General features: G+C 27.4%; 1 protein-coding gene across 1 annotated transcript in view; it reads right to left on the bottom strand.

The window, feature by feature from the left end:
- LOC136988818 (suppressor of lurcher protein 1-like) overlaps nucleotides 1-21,137 on the bottom strand; it is a 160,262-nt gene that overhangs the window by 29,044 nt on the left and 110,081 nt on the right. Inside the window, exons 5-13 of the mRNA XM_067286782.1 lie at nucleotides 18,267-18,456; nucleotides 16,375-16,583; nucleotides 16,092-16,299; nucleotides 14,138-14,346; nucleotides 14,005-14,046; nucleotides 12,548-12,731; nucleotides 10,141-10,331; nucleotides 4,746-4,965; nucleotides 389-606 (exon numbers count right to left, since the gene is read on the bottom strand). Of these exons, the coding sequence (XP_067142883.1) occupies nucleotides 389-606; nucleotides 4,746-4,965; nucleotides 10,141-10,331; nucleotides 12,548-12,731; nucleotides 14,005-14,046; nucleotides 14,138-14,346; nucleotides 16,092-16,299; nucleotides 16,375-16,583; nucleotides 18,267-18,456 (1,671 nt within the window). The remainder of the gene's footprint in view (nucleotides 1-388; nucleotides 607-4,745; nucleotides 4,966-10,140; nucleotides 10,332-12,547; nucleotides 12,732-14,004; nucleotides 14,047-14,137; nucleotides 14,347-16,091; nucleotides 16,300-16,374; nucleotides 16,584-18,266; nucleotides 18,457-21,137) is intronic.

Genomic DNA, 21,137 nt, shown 5'->3' with positions numbered 1-21,137 from the left:
TGTTATTTACCCTTTGTTTGTTTTTCTAATGAATAAATGACCATGGGGTGGTGTTTCTGTCGGACCTGCCATCTTTTGGTTCAGTGTGTCTTTGAAATGGATCAAAGTAGTTGTGTGTAATTTATACTTACTTATAATGTTATTCTAGTCACAATCTGTGAAAGCATAACTTGCATAAGATATATTTAACAATTATAAATTTGACACTTTTCTATTTCAGATTTATAAATTTGACACTTTTCTATTTCAGATTTATAAATTAATTTTATAAAGTCTTGAGCTATTTTCCTGAAATATAAGACAAGAAAGTTTTGAAACTTCCTGGGAATTTTCAGATCAGAAACCATAATATATATTGTATAGAATAAAGAAAGAAAAATATAATTACCTTCAGGTTTATTTGTTCCATTAAAGAAAGTATATGTAGCACTAAATCCACTAGCTACGCCTTCATTATCAGTTGATAAAAGCATTTTCATAGAATAAACCCCAGGATCTGATACCACAGGTCCTGGAGTTGTACTGCCGCAATATCTACCTAATTTCTGTTCTCGACCACTTGGTAAAATTTCATAAATTTCTAGCCAATCTTCTTCACATTTTTCGCTACATAGAAAAAGTTAAAACTCTTACTCATTTACAAAATTTCAACAAATATTTATAATTTTGCAAAGAATTTAACTAAACAATTTTTCTTTGGAGATTATTCAGTTAGTAAGTTGTAAGTTTAAATGTAATTTTTTTTATTTTTGTATAATTTGATTTAGTAAAATTGAATTATTTATATTTTCTGTTAATTAGAGAATTACCCAAGTTATTTTGACTGAAGTCATAATAAGTCATAGTAGTTACTAATTTGTAAATAAATTAAACTTTCTATTAAATGCATTTGGAATAGTCTTCTACTTAAAAAAAGCAATTTGATTAGATAAATTAAAATCTTATTAATTTTATGAATTTGAATACTAAAATTCAAATTTATATACTCATTAAAATTTACAATCTAATTAAATTACTAACCATTATCTATTCTTTATAAATGAAAGTAGTTAAATTTCTTAAGAAAGTATTTTCTATAGAAAAGAAAAAGTGTAGAGCTCTCCACCTGTCATTTTGAAAAAAGATGATTGCCAAAATTTTAATTGAAATGTGGTGTTTTGGCATTTTTAATGATATTCTCTAGTACAAAGCATATAGAAAAGATAATCTTACTTAACAATTTATTTTATTGAACCTGTTTTGTACTTTTGATTATTTTGTACTCATTATACTTTTTGACTCTGCCTTGTGGACACTAAAAGGGCCTTTTAATCAAGCTCATAGTAAGTTTAGCCAGTTGGTGAGGAATGGGATCCAACATATCTGAGATGGATCAAAAAGTTTCTTGCGTTTTTCTCAACTATCTGAATTCATTCCTGGATCCCACAGTGCAATAAGTTGATAGGTGTATTAGGTGGAGTATTTGGGAATTGCAATTATGTTATACTAAGACAATTGTGATTCCCAAATATAGGATTATAACCCCAAATGGTTTATCAATTCTTCTCATGTGTTTGCATAAACAGTTTTTTCACAAATATTATTCCTTTACTTAAAAAACTTTAAAAAAATTTTATTTAGTTTTCTTTGGCTATCAAAGGAAGCCAAAGAAAAATCAAAATCATAGACATTTGATTGATTGTCAATCAACAACAAAAAAGGGTTAATGGATTTGTGTGTTTCTGTATGTCTGGATGGCTGATAAAATGTCAGTATACTGTTCTGCGGTACCCAGGAATGAATCAGGAAGAGCCAAGAAATTCCTACGATTTTTCAACTCATGGTGATCTGTTCCAGATATTTTGAACCATGTTCCTCACCACCCAGCAACCCCCTTTATGAACCCTGGCCAAACCCATGATGAGCTTGATAAAAAGCTCCTCTTAGTGTACACAAGGTAGAGAGTCAAGAAAGAAAAATATCATTCTAATATATAAAAAAGAAAAGTAACCAAAAAGCAAAACTTTTAAGAAAAAGATATGTTATTAAATTTTTAAAACATGGATTTGCATATAAGAAAGTTAATAGCCAGCATCTATCATTTTATATAATTTGAAACAAACATTTGCAGGTTTCAACCTCTTTAAGACATTTGGAAACAAGTCATCCAATGAACATCAAAAACTTATTTTTCTAAAGAAAACCATCCAATTTCCTCAAAAGATTTGAAAATTTTATTATTAAAACAAACTATAAAACAAAATGCTTTTAAAAACTGATACTTGGAAGCATCAGCAAAAAAGTAGATAAATGAAAAATCAGGGGACATCGACAGTGCCCTCAAAACAGTAATTATTATCTGCACAAAAAGTGAATAGTTGAGAGATATAAAAATGATATTGTAGATTCATTCTTTCAAATGGATATATAATAACACTTGTAACTGGTCATAGAATTTTAAAAAAAATTGGAATGTGTTCTTAGACAATTATTATTTTAATGATGTTATATTCATAAATAAGATAGAAACAATCAATTTGCAGTAAAGCATTTTTATCACCTATTTCTAATACTTTCAGAAATTATAATTTAATTAAATATATAAAATCAATTTAATTATAAATGTTTTTGGTCATTTCATAATTAAATTGTATTTTTCTGCTTACAAAGGTTTCACAAGTGTTTTAATATCCATAATTGCAATTTATATTTCTTAAATAAATAAATAAATCACTGTTAGTTCTAGAAAGCAAACTGTTCATCAAATAAAAGAAATATTATAATATTCAAAATCTGATTATCCTCAGCCTAAAATCTTAAATTGAATAGTTTAGAATAGTGTAACATACGGCTATCCATAAGTTAGGTGGGTGGATGGGTATGCAGCAGTGGCGTGTGGTAACATTTGATGATAGGGAAGCTGTGTTGGCCCCGAATAGAATCATTGGAAGCGTTATACAATATTTTGATGTGTAGCATCCACAAGCTAAACTACGTGAGGTTGGTGCTCTGTAAAGAGCATGTGTGAATGCATGTAATCTGGCTGCTTTACACCATTCAAATATTTTCACCATGGAAACTGTACCATATTTGACAATACAGTGCTTCCATTGGGAATATGCATATACGAATTTATATTTGAATATAAAGTAGCAATCTTATCATTTTTTTCACATGTATAGAAATTTGTAATAAAATACATAATGCGGTTATAATAAAATATTAATTTTAATTAATTCAAAGTACGTTAAAATATGAAAATAATCGCACAATATGTATTTATATTTTAGAAAATACAAGGGAAGCGGTGCTTCCATAGCTTCCTTGGATGGCACACCACTGGTATGCAGATAATCATTATGATGACAATGGGGTTGGGGTGTTTTCAAAAATGCTACATAAGGTAACAGAAAAATCAAGGATTATTTTTGTTTCTGGAGTGTTGCATGGTGAACCATACTGTTTTTCTGGTATGTCACTTTGTTCTATGTAATGCATGTAATTAACAAACTGTGACTCTCAACATTATTGTTTTTCTACAACTATTTGTAAGTGATTCAAGATTTTCTGAGTGTATCAAATGTGATCAAAGTCAAATTTTTTTAGATTTAATCATTTGTGATATTTATATAAATGTTATTTTATTTAGTCATTTACTATGAGAACAATTTTTAATTAATTGTTGATAAATGCTGATATAATAAATTACAATCATCATTTTTGTGCTTTGTGATTTTTGTTTAAAGTTTTATTATTATAAACAAAAATCATCAGTCTATAATACAATATTTCAATATTTATTATATATTTTAATAGACTGTTTATTATAATAATGAGTAACAAATTCATACAATAATTTTGCAACTCATTGTTTATTCCAATCATTGTTAATAATAGTAGTATCATCATTAATTCTGTTACCACAGTGTTATCACTAAGTGGAACTTAAAATAGGTACATATTAATTTGTAAAATGAACAGAATATACATATTCTATTATTATGTTCTTTATTTTAAATTAATGCAAAAATTCTATAAAGTTAATGTAAACCACACTCTAAATCAGTGGTTCCCAAAGTGGTTGCTACTTCCCCATGGGCAGTGAGTAAATTTAAGGGGGCAAAAAGAAGCAAGTGGGTGGCAGGGTACTGAATGGCAACCATAGGCGAGGGTTGGGATCACTGACAACCTTTTCCTTTCCTCTGTTAAAATGGGTAAGAAGAAATACTGCATTTAATGGTTTCCAGATGTGGAGAGCAATGTACAGTAAGTGTGAGGTTCATAGAAAAGTTTTTCTAAAAATATTTTCAAGCCTTTCTCACGCAAGGAAAAATTGGGTTAGGGGCATTGGATATAAGTTTATGGAACCAAGAGGGCAGTGGCTCTAAAAAGTTTGGGAATCACTGCTCTAAATACTGGATATTGTTACTAATATAACTACACTTTAATTCAGTAGAGAACAATAATAATTTTAATAAGGTTGAAAACATTAGTGTGATATTAAAATTTTTGTTCTCTATTGGATTAAGGTGCAGTTTGATGCTTTTAGTCTATAAAGTTGATAACCCTTAAGTCCTTAACTTTTTCTTTTGGTAATATGGATGTTTTCATATCTCTTCCTTGATATGATAAACATTTAAATTTAAATATTTTATCATACAGAGATCTATTTATCATAGAGAATGACTTAAATACAAAACAAACAAGAATCAAATAAAAATTTAAGAAATAAAATTACAGTTCCTATAAATTTTATAATTCATTACTTGTATCCAGAGACATCATTTTGTGTTCTTGTGCGAAAATAATTGAAGACAAATTTCACTTGTTCTTCCGGTTTACCACGAAAAACATATTCACATTCTGTATGGGATGGATAATTGGAAGGATAGCGAGGTGAATTAAATTCACCAGTCTGATCACTTTCGCTCAAATAAGTAAATGTACACGATCCATCTGGTTTAGCAGTACCTGGTATTTTGTAATCTAAAATAAAAATAATGATACTAATTTAGTATCTTATACAATAATTTAAAATTTATCTGTTAAGAGAAACATAATTAAATTACAATGACAATATTATCAAAATTTTTAAGTCAGAAATATGATTTATTACTTTCAGTTAAAAGCAAGAAAATAATAAATTAAAACTAGACAGATTATGAAGAACTTACTATAAAGATAGAAAAATACAGATTTTCATTAAATATTTTGTAATAATAATTTTTAGAATACCATTACTAATATAATTCCTAAAGATAAAGAGAGTGGATATCATAGGTAGGCTTGCCAATATCCCAGTTTATAATTTTGTCTCAGTTAGAGAAAAAGTATCAAAAATTTATATAAATTAATTGGAAATATAGAGGAGCAACTTTCTCATAGAACCCTAAGCCAAGAGAGGTGGCTATAACATATCTTGAACATAACATCAAGCACCAGTGTGGTGGCTGCATTCAGTGCCGTCTTTAGGGGAGGGCCTACAGGGCCCAGGCCCAGGGCCCCGAGACCGTAGGGGCCCCTGAATCCGAAAGTAATAAAGTTACAAAGAAAACAAATAGGTTACTTGAAATGAAGGAACCATTAATAATACGATTGAAATTACTCCTCCAACACGTAGTGTGAAGTGTTGAGTATAGGGTGAAAAAGCTCACTGGCTAAAAAATAGAAAAAAAAAGAAAAAGGTCAACAGATTTTCTGGGATATGTTTAAAGGGTGATAGCACAATACCTGTAACTGGTCTCACCCATGCTAGCTACACCAGCGACCCCTAGGTCTGTAATCTAGTATTGATTCTGTTTCTTCATGGGGGGCCCGCAACATTCTTCTGGCCCAGGGCCCCTTACGTTCTAAAGACAGCACTGGCTGCATTACTGTCAGTTCCTCCCCTTTCCTACTCCAAGACAGCCTTACTGCTTTCCAATCATCTTGTCAAATAAAGCAAAGATAGGACAATATGTGCCATGAGTCAGTTATTATAAGTTATGCATACTGTTTTCTTGTCTTAAGCCATAATTTTGTGTTGCATGAAATTTAAGTATGTTGAATTGTAATAATGGGGAGATATGAGGAGTGCTTCAGTCACCTGTCCTGGTTTGACATTGTGAAAATCTGGTAAAACTAATTATAGGGATGTTTCTCTTCAAGAAAGGTACCAGAGAAAAATATGTTAATACAAAAGATCCAATAGAAAGATAAACAATGGTAATAACCAGGGCCAGATTTACATAAGGACATTTGGGGCCAGTGCCCAGGGCCACCACAAAACTATGTTTAAACATAATTTTTTTTTCTATTACTGCGACAGCCTAGTGTGGCCTAATCATGAGGGCCACAGGCAAAGAAAACCAAACCTGGGAAAAAACCTATGAAACATCGAAAAATTTCAAGAAAAAATTATACATAGGTATTTTTCAATTAAATTAAAATAATTAGTTTTACACAATAAAATATATGTATATTTACAATAACCTTATTTTTAAATGAAATTTACAATAACCTTATTTTTAAATGAAATTTACAACTTCCTAGTTGAAATCTAGTTGAAAGTACAGTATTTTGTGTAAATTTTCTAAATCATCAAATTTGCCTACTCTTAAAGGGGGGTCCCCACCGAATTTGTGCCCAGGGCCCCTGGATTGGTAAATCCGGTCCTGGTAATAACTATTAGTTGTATTTAGTATAGTAATAAGAAATAAATTAAGAATATCATAAAATAGTAAACTTTTTTCTGGTTCTTTTCCTTGGAATAAAACTATTCTTGTAAAAGAACAGCCGAAATAAAAATATTAGATAAGGAATCAACCTGAAATATATTTCCTATTGTAAAAACAAAATGGAAGTAGAATAATATTCTTTATTTATAATATAAGATGTCTATGATAAAAATGAGCTATGCAAATGAAAGACTAATAATATTTATATTCACAGACAGATACATAACATATAAATGATAAATCATATAGTTGAAAGATTCTAACAGTATCAACCTCAGAGTAAAAATACAAAGCATGAAATAAAACTGGAATAAAATTTAATTAATCATATAATAGACACAAAATGAATACAGACACTGATACTGATTAGACAATGACATAAATTCTTCTAAAATTCGAAGTTCAGCCATGATAAATCTAATATAGAATAGAAAAAAGATTACTGAATTCTATCTTGTATTTCCAACATAATAGCTTAATGAGATTAAGAAATACCACAATGGAATATCTGCTGAATTCATTTACTGAATTTCACATGAGAGAATTCAGGTATAAAAATTTGATATGGTGTTTGAATTCATTAGATAAATTTCTCATCTATACAAACAAAAATAAGTAACAAATAAAATCAGATCATGCAATATTACATTTCCAGTTTTTCTTATTTCCATTTGAAAGGTATTTCATTTTCTATAAATCTAATCACTAAGAAAAGATCATCTACAAAGATGATGCTATTATGCTAAAGAAAAGGTAGGGAGAAATTTCTACATTAGCATGACAGCTTATAAAATTATTTATAAACAGGAACTATGCATATAACCTCATTTAATCAACGGATCTCAGGAATAACATTCAGCCAACAACATGTCTTGTTATTAAAAATTATAACAGAAAGACCTGTGTTGTTAGATGATGTTATACCTGAAACTGATTAGTGACAACTTACATCTAAAACTCGTCAAATACATTAAAATGTTTTTCAAGCCATAGAATCACAAAACAAAAGGAAACAAAATAATTTAAAGAATCCCAAAAGAGAACACAAAGAAAGATTAATGTCTAGGGCACTTTTCAGCTTAAAAAATAATCATGGACAATGGGATAATTGTTATTTATTTCTTTTCCTGCTTACTTCAGAACCACAGACTCTAGAGCAGTATTTCCCAACATGGGGCCCATGTCCCACAGGAGGGCAATTTGATTGTTAAGAGGGGCAATTTGAAAATGGACTTGTCCAGAGTTTAAGTTAATCATATAGCCGCTGTATTCCATATTTATTGTAAATATTGATTTAAGTTAGTTTTAATTTTCTTTGTTTCCTTCCAGAATTTTCCTTTATAACCCTTTTCCCTTGGGGTGGGATTAACAATTCTGGGAACCACTGAGAACAGAGAGATGAACGAGGGCCTGAGGCCGGTGAAAGAGGAGAAAGGACATTCTTTGCCCAGACCTCAAGGTGGGCAGACGTGAGTTGTGGTGTTCCAGATTGCGTTTGGCAATGATGGAAAGTGCAAGAGACTTTGATGAAAGGATTGGGTTTTATCGTGGTTATGATAAAACAGTGTGGCAATTAAGTGCAAGAAAAACTTCAACGAACATGACAACAAGCGACCTTCCAAAAGAGTTCAACATATATGTTGGGGGCATAAGAATTTTAGAAAGGCTTAGGTGGGGCATAGCACAAAAAAGGTTGGAAAACACTGCTCTAGAGAAAATAAAAATACTTTCAGAATCAACAATAAACTTTCATTAAAAACAAAATAACATTTCCATTACAATCAGTGCCGTAACTAGGCAGGTGCAACAGGTGCATCCGCACCGGGCCCACTTAGAAGGGGGACCCAAAATACGTGTATTTGTTTTATTAATTTCCCAAACCTAATTAGTTAAGGGACCTAAATGTAAATTATTGCACAGGGCACAGGAATGGCTAGTTACGACACTGATTACAATATTATGTTTAAATACATCAATACAATGATATAAAATAAATATTCAATAAGAATCTTCAAAAGCATCTTTTTCAATCTAATTCAAGGATATCTATTCTAATTTCGATTTGACTTTAAAATAAAAGCGTCTTCAGTAATCTTTTTAAATATCATAATTTTATTAATGATCAAATTAACATTTAGTTCATTTTAGAATTACATATCAAAAGTCGCGCTATTAGCCTCATATTACAGTCGAATTCTGTAGTGTAATTTAAATTTCATACTCTACATGATCAGGGGGAAAAAACATCTGAATCACACTTAGATGTTGTTTTTACTTGTAAGCTCTAATATTGATGATTGTTTTAAAGATTATACGATTATACTTTCATTGAATTTTCTGCACACTTCCACATTTTTTAAATCTGTACTCTAATTCTCGGAATATTTCGGATTTTTACGAATCGACAGGCACTTTCTTTTCTTAGACCGACGTGTTTAACGTGAAGGAAGACCGAAAATTGACTAGTAAATGTAAAAATGAGTCATTAAAGGGATTAAAAATGTTTTAAACATAGTTTTGACATCTTAGTAGACGGTTCACTACGATGATAATTGTTTTTCTTCTCAATAAGCAGTATACTGATAAAAATTTTCTGGCAATAACTGATAAACGCTACAATTGCATTTAGTTGACATTCAGGGTTTCAGAAAGATGTTTTAGTTGTGGTGCCATCTATTGATAAATTTGAAAAATTTTGCGTTTTTCAAAAATGACTAGTGACAGTTATAGTTTATCAATGTTAGTGGTTTAATTAATGATGTAAGAAGCGTTGAGTCATCAAAATACAATACTTTATGAATATTAAATTAACAAAATAGTAATCATGATAATCTCTATTTTATCTCACTCGTCAGTTTAATTCATAAACCATTACTATAAACTCAATTTTAATTAATAACAAAATATTAAATTTTAATTACAATACAAAAGTATTCATTATCTCATTTTTAATAAAACCACGACATTTCATGCAATAATAATGTTAATACTGTGCTACATTTTATACAATGGTTTAATATCGTAGAAAATCTAACATCAGTATACTTAAAAAGTCCGGCAACGAGTTGCGTAACTTTCCCGGCAAAAGATTTAAAATTGTGTGTGGCGCCATCTGTTATAATATTTTATTTTTTAAAAAAAATTATATTTAATTATTATAGAACGGCAAAAAGCAAAAGCTTAATTTTGAGGGTAAAGATAAGTTTGAAGGGGTCATTTTTTGACCGATTGCCATATTTTCCCTCTGTTATATATAACAGTCAGGAGAGTAAAAAAATCACATACTTAAATAGATTAACATATAATATAATATAAATTTTAATAATATATTTAAATAAACTTAATATAATGTATTACAGTGACTATAAGTAATGTTACTAATATATTTTCTCTGCAAATATAATTAAAATAATTTAACAATTCGTCTTATTTAAGAATATAGTACCTGTCTCAAAATTATATTTAGCTTTAAAAATCCCTTGAGAAGATCCACTATTAAATACCATAACTAAACGCGGTCCTTCCGAGATAACTGCTGCTGGTGTCTCCAGTCCACAAAGCATATGATCAAATTCTTCAAAAGCATATCTTTCTTCTTGCCCTTGCAAATAAAGTTTCAAGTGACCATTTGTGCATCTGTCAGTAAAATATTCATTAAAATAATTAAAAAAATTGTCTTTATATATATAAAATACTAAGAAATATTATAATCTGACATTATGTACTGAATAAATTCAAATACTGTATATTATATATTATACATTATTATATTTATAGAAAATCTCATACACCAAGATATTTTTTAATCTTAATAGTATACTCATACATGAAAAATAAACAAAAATAAGATATATTTTAGTAATAAATAATAAAATAAGGAGAAAATATTAAAATAATTTCTATATATAAGTTTATTTGCAAGACTTGCATTAAGTTTCGTTATAAAAATTTTAATTATATCTCTTTATAAAACGAAGTTGGTTTTATAAAGAGGATCTTTTGGGGGTAATTTAACACCTCCCACTGGCAAGAATTAAAAAAATTAAATTAAATTAAACAATATATTATATGTAACATATTTATTTTGTACCCGTTCAGTTCCTCCTTAGTCTGCTGTACTGTGTTTTATTACTCTCTATACCTATATTGTGAAAATTAATAAACTATGGAATACAAGTAATGTGAAAAAATAATGTGGCGCATGGACCGGTATAAAACGATATATATTTTATATATATTAAAATATCTTGTGCATTTCTACCTTGAAACTAATTTTTCATTATCAAAATATATTCAATTGTATGTTTATAATATAGAAGCCATCCAGTTCTATAATATTTGTACTATGATTCAAAATTAATTCTGTTAAAAAGATTCCATTATATATATTAATAAAATTAGCTAGATAAATATATTACACATCTAGAGAAATTTATTATAAATTTTTATACAAAGAATGTAAATAGGCTTATATAAATTATATAAGTCCTGACTAACATAGAAAGATAGATATTAGATGATAGAAATTGTTATCTAATTTATTAATAAAAATTTCCAAAATACTTAATAATTACATTTTAATATGATAGCATATTAATTAAATTAAAAATTAATTCTGTGTTTTTAATTAAATCTTCTAAATTTGATTCGGTGACAAAAAATTAATTGATGAATTCTATTTTAGGTAATTTTATATTTTAATCATTTTTAATGTTTTCAAAATAAAATGGTTAGAAATTAATGAACGAAAAGGATCGCATCTATTTGTTTTTCGACAAGAAAAGTGATTAAATCCAAAATTTAAAATAATTCCAAGAATTTTAGGCACGTTTCGGATCACAATCGACACTTAAAAGAGATTGATGATCTAACGTCAAAATATGGTAAACATAATAAATGCAGTTCTGTGTAAAGTGATATTTTAGTACACAAAAAAAACCAAACATCTTTTATGTCTTTTATTCTTTCTGATAATCAATAACTCTTTTGTTTGTAAAACTTGGATCCATTTTCCTGAAATTACTTTTAAAAGTTATTTCAACTCTAAAGGTTATTACATAATATAATACCCTTAATCAGGGATAACGAAAAAGTTTTTTTAAGACCTTCCATTGGAGGAGAGTGACTTGACATGCGACGTCATAGGAAAAATAAATACCAACGATGCAAGCCCTGCAGCTAGTTCTTACTTGGCCAATTCAAAGCTATCACGCGTGTAAAGAGTTGCCTGTTATATACTTCTCCTTTGGGAGTCATCATCTACATTGGGAAATCCTACTTTAGTAATACAGAAGCTCACAAAGCACTCACAATACATCGATTGTAATCCAATTCTTGCCTAAAATTATCATTAAAATCTTAACTTTAAAATCGTATTATTAAAGCTTTTTTTTTTTTTCTAATCTGATATTAATTTCAAAAAATAATTATTTTAACAAAAATTTATAATATATAAATCGATTAATTAAGATGAATGATTAAAATATGTTTTTAACTAGAAATTAAGAATTTTATTTTCGTTTCAATAGAAAATATTATTTCAGATTGAAATATTAAAAATATGAATTTTTCTTTTAATAAAATAAATAGTTACTCTTCTTTGCTTAAATCCTAAAAAAAAAAAAAAAAAAAAAATTATGGAGGCTTTGTTAAAATAATTTCAACAAATAGGAGGGAAAAACAAGAGCGTGGTGAGTAAATTAGTAATAAATGAACCATTAATTATTGGATGAACCATTAATTTTGTTTAAAACCATCAATGCTAATGGTATTCTACTACTGATAAAAGGAGGAATAATTAAAGCCAAATGTACTATTAATGTTAGAAAAAGTTCAGATAAAAGAAAACTAACTCATTATCGTTACTTGAGATTTCAAACTTTTCAAAATCCAGTTTAACTTTTTCTAAATTCTGGGTATCTTGTAAACCATAGATGTAATAACGACATACAGTGTTAGGATGATAAGGATATGGATAATTGGGTGAATAAACGTATCCTTCAGAATTTTTCTTGCTTAAAATTTTTTGATCGCATTCTGAAAATGAAATTTTAAGACACATTTTAATAAAATTTTTATTCTTTTTATACTAATATAATTCATTTTAAATAATAAGAAGAATATTATTATTATATTAAATATAAATCTAGTATGATATATCATTTCATTTATTTAGAGAAGTGTTCATCAATAAGATTAAAACGTATTTTAATATTATAGACTATTTTTAATTTTAATTATGCTGAAATAACTTATTAATAAACAATTTATTTCCTATTGCTATTTCCAGTTTTTCATCGAGCGAAAAATATATAAAACTGTATTATATATCCTAAAACTGAGTAGAGTTATAACTCATTATATTGTGTAATACATTATTAAAATACAGGACTATGAATAATAAAAGAAAGCTAGAAATTGTAATCTAGTGTTCCATGAAGATTAAAAGAAAAAAAAAGTAGTATTAAAAATATCCATAATAGTTTTAAATAAAGGCATCGACTGCAAGAGGAAAAAGAACTATTTTTACATTTTATCCAAAGATTTTATATATAACTTTGATTTATACAAACTAAAAATCATTAATTAATTGTTTCAATTGTCAAAAAAATTACATTTTCTTTCAATATGTTATCTTGTCTCATCTGAAATTAACGGAAAGAAAATGAAACTTGGGGAAAATCTATATTTAAAAACATAATCAAAACATACATAATTAATTTCTGAATTTAATTCTGTATTAATTACGATTGTCAGATATCAATTTTATAACTTTTTTTAAATAAAATGTTTAATTACAATATAATTTTAAAACTTACATCTTCGAATCAGGCTACTTTGTTGGATTGATTCAACAAATTTTATTTAGATACATTAATTATAAAACTTTAAATAATATTATACATAATTTAAAAATAAATTAACAATACCTTATCATTAATTTCTAGAAACTTGCTTTTGAACAAATAAAAAAAAATAATAATAATAATCAGTTAACCCTTTAAGTTATCATAATTCAAGATGAGAGTCATTAAAAGGTAATCGATATAATGTAAAATTGCTTCTACGTGACAAGAAAACATAAAACTATAAATAACAACTCGATACTAGGCATTTTTATACAGACTTTTAAAGTACTCTTTCCCTAATACAACGTTTTATGAGTTACAACTTATTAAAGCATAATTAGGTTAGGCAAAGATCAATTTTACGCGTTTTAAACTATAAATCACCATGTTAAATTTAACAAGTCAACAGTTTTACCCCGTTGTCAATTTTTATTAACGAAAGAAACTAAAAGAAAAATTACCTGTTCCGCGAATATGTTCACCATCGTTTTTTCCAATAAAATCTACAAATAATTTTTTAAAACAATTAATTTGTTATGTAGAATAAATGATTGTATCTATAGCTACGATAGGATTATGATAATTCTGACCTACCTAAGCTAACAAATCTCTCACTAAATTCAAACCAAGCTGAAAACCCACGATTAGCCGCTTGTGCTGTCCTTTTCAGAGTAATGAACTGAACATACAAATTTTCCGTAGATGAGTACACCACTAAATTACGTTGTTGACCACAATACGTTCCAATAAGCATGTCTTCACCGGAATCACCATCGTAGATCTTCATGTAATCGAACGGACAACTGTAAAGAAATCAATACTTTTATATAATAAACTATAGGCCTATATATCCTCATATACTGTATATAAATTATTTTATATTTTGATTAAAGAACAACATTCACTAACGATTAATTTGTATCTTAAAACATAGTTATTATTGTTTAACCGATATATTAATTTTCCGACATAAGCTCTTAATATATTTTTATTTAACCTCTTAATATATTATATAATTTAAAATACAAATATTGAAATTTTTAATTTTTATATTAATCAATCCCTCAAAATTGAATAAATCTAGCTTCGATTTAATTCTTAAATAAGATTATAATCTTTGAAAATATTAATGAAAAATAAAAAAAAATTAAATTTTAATTACGGTATATTTATTTAATAGTAATAAAAATAGAATATTATATCTTTGAAATAAAAAAATCTTTTTGTTTTATTCTATTTTGCTCACTTTTATTTGCTGAACTGAAGTGCATTTCCAAAATGATTTCAATGAAATTAATTTAAAATGCAGTTTTATAAAAAAAAAGACTCAGGATTAAAATCGTAATCCTTCGATGTAATTAAATAAATGAGAAAGGTTAAGAAATTAGATTTAATTCATCCGATATAATTACTGTATAAAAAGCCTAATTCTGGAACTTCATTCACTAAGGGCTGATTTCATATTTTTTTGTGCCTTTAGTAAACTGTGAACAAGCTATCCAGCGGTGTTCAAATCTCAATAGTTAAGATTTAAAATTATTTTCAAAGGTAGGATGTCCAATGTTAGTGAGTTATAATTAGCATATACCATGAAAATTAGTTTTCGGGCTTTTCTGAAAAATATTTTTGTGACATTCGCCCTTAGTTCCACCAGTGCCCGAGTGGATTAAAACCACTAAACACTAGTAGTTGGTAGCGAGTTATCGTGCCTCATCAACGGATCTGACATGCGAAGCTTTCCGAGTTTTCTTCATGTGTTTAAAATCTAAATAGGGAATCAGTTTTCTATATGAAGTTCTGGGAAGCAGATCGCCCATTTGTTGTCTTGTTGCGTTGCCGAATACCCTCAAACATCGGCCCTTAATGAACAAAGTCCCAGAATTATTTTAAAAACTATCGGCTATTTTCTTTTATTTTTTAAATAAACTGCGTTCTAATTTATAAATTTATATTAGAACTTATTAAAGTTACTTAAACATAGATAAATTAAATCTTATTTCTGAAGATTAATGAATAATATTTTTAAAAAAATATATCCTAATACTATAGATATTTTTCAAACGATTGAAATGTTTTGGATGTCAAAAACTTACAATTTGATTTGTACATTATTGTTTGACCAAAAATTCTGATTTTATTTCGGATAAGTGTTTTGCTTGTCGAGAACTTTGAAAAAGTATTGGAAAACTAAATTTGCATGTCGTATTTATATTCAGAGTTGGATCGAGGCCATTTGTTTACCCCAAATTTATGATAATCAGTAGAACGTGTTCAACGAGAAAATATTGAGAGTTAAATTTAAAAAATCACCCATCTAAACAAATCATACGAAAATACTTCAGGATGATATATTCAAATCATGGATATAAATAATGCAGTCTTATTGTTTATAACAAAAGTTTTCGAAGGGGAAACACTAGTTATTTTCATTTTTATTTTGAAAATTATTTTTAAAATTCATATTACTTCATGTCATGTTTCGATAAAATCTTAAAAAAAAAAGAAAATTAATGAAATTTTAAGAAAAACTAAGAAAAGAAATACTTACTGCGAACCGCCATAAAAAAGATCGAAATCCATAAACTCTAGTCGTACTCTCTGATTTTTCCTGCCAATAAATTTATATTCACAATTCAAATGTTTAGGATATACACCAGGATAAGTAGGGGATAAAAATTCCCCTTCCCTTTTGCGGTCGCTATACACGGTGAAACTGCAAACTGTATTGGGAGTTGGCGTTCCAACAACGAATTGAGCTAAAATTTCAGAAACGGTCAATTAGCATATTTTATGTAATTTATCCATTTTATTACTTTAAACAGTATACATACTAGCATCTATAAAATCGTAAATCCCTCCAAAAATGTTACTGTTGACTTCGGTATCCTCCGTATAGAACGACATAACGAATGTCTGGTACATGGAAATTCTAGTGGTTGGCAAATTCTTGCCACAGATCCTGCCACCAAAAGGAGTATCGATGAGATCAATCGACGGATCCTCCACTTCCATGTACAGATCTATGTATTCATAGTTGCATCTATGACGGTAAAAACTTGGTTAATTTTAACACTTTAGTATAGATACTGTACATTTTATTCACGGCGATTCTTAATTCTATACTTTTTAGCAACGATACTGCAACTACTTTTTTTTTAATTTAACAGTACAGTTTCATTTTGACCGGCTTACAATTTTGCAATTTTATAATAAAGGGGGGAAAAAAACTTAGAAAAAGTAATCGCCGTGTCATTTAAAGTTTAGATTTTTATTTTAAAGAAATCCCTTTATATTGATAGATCAATCATGGAGCAGATGCATAAATTCTTCTGGCATGAAATGAAAGTAATTACTATCTGAATAACGATAAAGAAAAGAAAAAGATTACAGTACCACGTTATCTTAGCGATACTTTGATGATACAGCAATAGCATGATTGATGGTATCGATGCATTTAACAAATAGCAGCATCACACGCTTCGCAGCTAATTAACTATTACGGACTAATGTGGGTGAGAAATCTGGATGTATTTTTGTAACAAAACTTTTATCAAATGTAAAAATTAATTAAGAATACAACGAATTTTTCTTTATCATAAAATTCTTGTCTTTTATTAGTGATCATTTCGGAATATTTAAGAATTTTTACTGAACTTTATCATTAAAAATACTACATTAACATGAAAGATTAAAATCATTTCCCATCAATACACATTATTCTCTATATCGATAAACCATTTACCGCAATTTATAATCTAGAATTAATATCTCATAAATCTTTTCTGTTGTTTATATGAATAATATATGTTTCTAAAACGCATTTCAAACTTTATCAAAAAAGAAAAATAAAATGAAATATAAATATATCATTCATCATTTTACAAAAATTACATTATACTGCGGCGATTGTGATTTATCTTCTAACATTTTCATATTGTGATATATGTATATATTATTAATGTGATCAAATATTTATTAATTTATATATATATATATATTAATAATTTCCAAATTCAGATAATTCTCATTTCGATATTATATATGCACATATCATATGTTACATAATCTAATAATCCTGGCTGGAAATTAATGTGCCTATAAACAATATTATGCATTCATCTAAAATCGTACTTTAATGTAAGTTATGCATAATGGAAATGTTCATTGTTTGTGTTCGTAAACAGAATGATTGATTAATAAATAAACGGTAATCAGAATATTAAAACAAAGTTTAAACGAGGTTTAAGTTCTATATATAAGCCTAATACGCATTTCCATCCATGATGCAAGAGATATATCACATAAATGAAATATATTCATCCAAAATGTAAAATATATCGCACAAATAGGTGCAATGTGAATAAAAAAATTGTAATTTAATAACACTTTTGATTATTTTTATCAATTCCTTTTAATATTTTTGTAAGTAATAAGCTAATTAATTAGTTTCACGAAAAACAATAATTTAATCAAATTTGATTTTAAAATAGTGGAAATGATTTCCGAAAAAAATTAAAAAATCATTCATAAATTGTATAAATAATGGATAATCTAAATATATATCTAAATACAGCGATTGTTACTATTGTAACTCGACTTATAAAATAAATAATATTCATGCTCCATTCACAATAGTAGAATGTTTTCAGTTGACTTAAGTCAAGTATTTCAAAATATACAATAGATTCTTCTTGAAAGATTTCTCTTATTTACATTTACTTACTCTGGAGGTTGACCCCGCAAGTCGAATTCAGTAAATTGTATCCGAACTCTTTCGTTTTCAGCTGCAATAAATGTATAGACGCATTGACGAGAATGATCTTCTTGAATTTTGAACGAAGGAGCGTTAAAAGTTCCATTCTTTGGCCCATCTGGATTACTAATATACATCCGGTCGCATTCTGATAATGAAACTGTATAAATTTAACATAACTTCTCGTAAATTTTAATCACAACTCTACCAATTTAACATAAGAGAATTAATTAAATATAATAATTAAAAAAATGTATATATGTAATTAATTGTATAACGAAGGAATATTATTTATACTGTACAAGAGTTCTCCATAATTCAACTTACCATCTTTTTAAGGGAATATAATGTTTGAAATTTAGAATATTATATAAAAAAGAATTAAAAAACTGAAAACATTATAGTGTATTTAATACGATGTGCATGGGAGTAGACGTTTTGATTCACGAAATAGGAATCTTATGTGAAGTGATGTGTTGCGTTACAATGGTATTTTAGGTCGTGATAGGAGGAGATCACAGATGATACCAGAGACTAGATGTTTTTCCCTAGAACAATAAAATTCGAATAGACGACAATCCTGGGGGTTGTAATGTTTCAAAAATAGAATAGGTTCGACCGAAGAAAGACTCTTATCATTCAGTAGGATCTACTTTATAGCTGACCGAAGTCAAATGTGATCGAAATTTTAAACGAAAATTTTTCCATTGTAAATAAAAATTTTCCATTTTATCAAAAATAATCTACCAACTCTTTTAAGTTTTCATGTATATTTTAAATATATTTCCGGTTTAAATCATTTTGATCTGAAAAATATAAATGGAGCTGTTAAATATTTATTGATTTACACTTTTAGGATATTTCGGATGAAAAAACAACGAACTTGATCAAAAGAAGCAAATAACATTCATTTAAATGAAATTGGTCTTTATAAAAATCTCATTTATAAAATTGTTTTTAGCATAATATTTATGAATCTGCTCTAATAGCATTTAACAGTTATTTCGCTTTATAAAATAATTCGTATATTTCATTTATACTATTTATTGCCTATTTAAATAACCTTTTGCTATTTGTATATTATAGAAATAATGTATACAAATGGTTGCAATTTCTCATAAATACGTAAAATAAAAAATATGTATCAATATATTGTAAAAAATTTCAGTAATCCGATATACACATCAAAATGCAGAATTTTTCATTAAAATATGTGATATAAATCATGATTGATGGCAGGTTAATCTGCTAAGTCATTTTGATAATTTTTTTTATCATAATCAAATCCACCGTGATGTAATTTAGAAAAAAAGAAAATAAATTCTTCAGAAAAATAATGTTTTTATTAATTTAATACAAACTTTAGTTAAAATAAAGTTTAAATTAAATTATACAGGATTTGTTTCATTTAAGAGCACGTAATTTTACAAGTAATTAATTAAATTATAACAATAATATACTGTATATATGTACGCAAATAAATAAAAATCTGTATGTGTATGTATATATACAGTTTTTTATTTATTTTTCTCACGTTAAGAAAATTTTACAGAACCAATTTATAAAATTCAAAAGTATTAAAATAAATTAAAAATAACTGTATTCAATTTAATAGTAAATATAGAATAAATTTTAAAATATATTTAAGTAAAGAAACAAAATATTACTGATTAAAAATATAATCAATCGAAAAATAAATTATGTAAATTTTTCATCCTATAAATTAGATTTAGAAATTAAGCAATTATCGCAACGATGAATGCATTCCATCCTTACTGAAATAACCAGTGATGTTAATTAGTGCTTATTAAGAAATTGTTAATTAAGTAATATCGCTTAAACATCGTTTACATTGAAGTCTCCACAATAATTTATTATAACACAACTTCGACTTTCTATTAAGGTTTCAATTAGTAACATTCTCGTCTGGAAATGTTCTGGTTCGTTTGTCGCTTCATGGCTTGTTATAGATTTTTCGATTGGATTAAGATCGAAGAGAACCAGCTATTCCACTGAGTGACTTCATTACCTTCCAACAATGTTTGATAGTTTCTTAGGCTGATAGGCAGAGTTTCATCGCCAGCAATATTTATGGTAATATTACTGCATTCAAACCTACTAAATTTTCGAAATATTCTATTTTTCCGTTTTAATTACTCATAACCGCGTAAAATAAAGTATAAATTGAAATTGCAAAGCGAAAAAGTTATCTTTGAAAGAAAAAAACGAGATTGATGTATGGGATTAGCAATCGATTGAAGTGCATTAAAGTCTAGTGAACCTAAGGCCATAAAATCACTTTGATAGACTTAAAAGTAAAAAAAGTGAGGTTTCCTTTAATACAGATTCTCGATTATTTCTTCTAAAGTTTAATCCCATAAACATTATATGTCAATAAATAGGAAAGATATGTCCTTCGAGGACTGGATGCTGAAATAAATCTCCTTGATTAATCTTATTTAAGTTGACATTGCCTTTTTTTATTTTGTTTTTTATTTGCGTTAAATAAAAATGACTGATGAAACGATTCCTCGAAGTTCTAAGAGATTTTAGAATGGGCTTAAAGTTTAAAACAAACTTTGATTTATTTCATTCTTTTGTTTCCTTGTATTTCATCGATTTTTACTGGTTAACAACTTGAAAAAAATTATGAGAAAAGTTTTGACATTTTAGCGAATTAAAACGTATTTAATTATTTTTTAAAATAATTTCTTACTTTCGAATTTTTGAATTTACAAAAAAAAAAAAGTACAGTAAATTGGTGGATAGACGGGTGAGTTTTATTGATTTAAGGACAGAAACTCTTACAAACAATACAATTCAATTGGTAAGAGATAAATA

Source organism: Centruroides vittatus, unplaced genomic scaffold (assembly GCF_030686945.1).
Source record: "Centruroides vittatus isolate TY-2023 unplaced genomic scaffold, ASM3068694v2 scaffold_386, whole genome shotgun sequence".
NCBI classification, from domain to species: Eukaryota; Metazoa; Arthropoda; class Arachnida; order Scorpiones; family Buthidae; genus Centruroides; species Centruroides vittatus.
The sequence above is the reverse complement of the archived record's forward strand: the minus strand, read 5'-3'. Positions and strand labels throughout refer to the sequence as shown.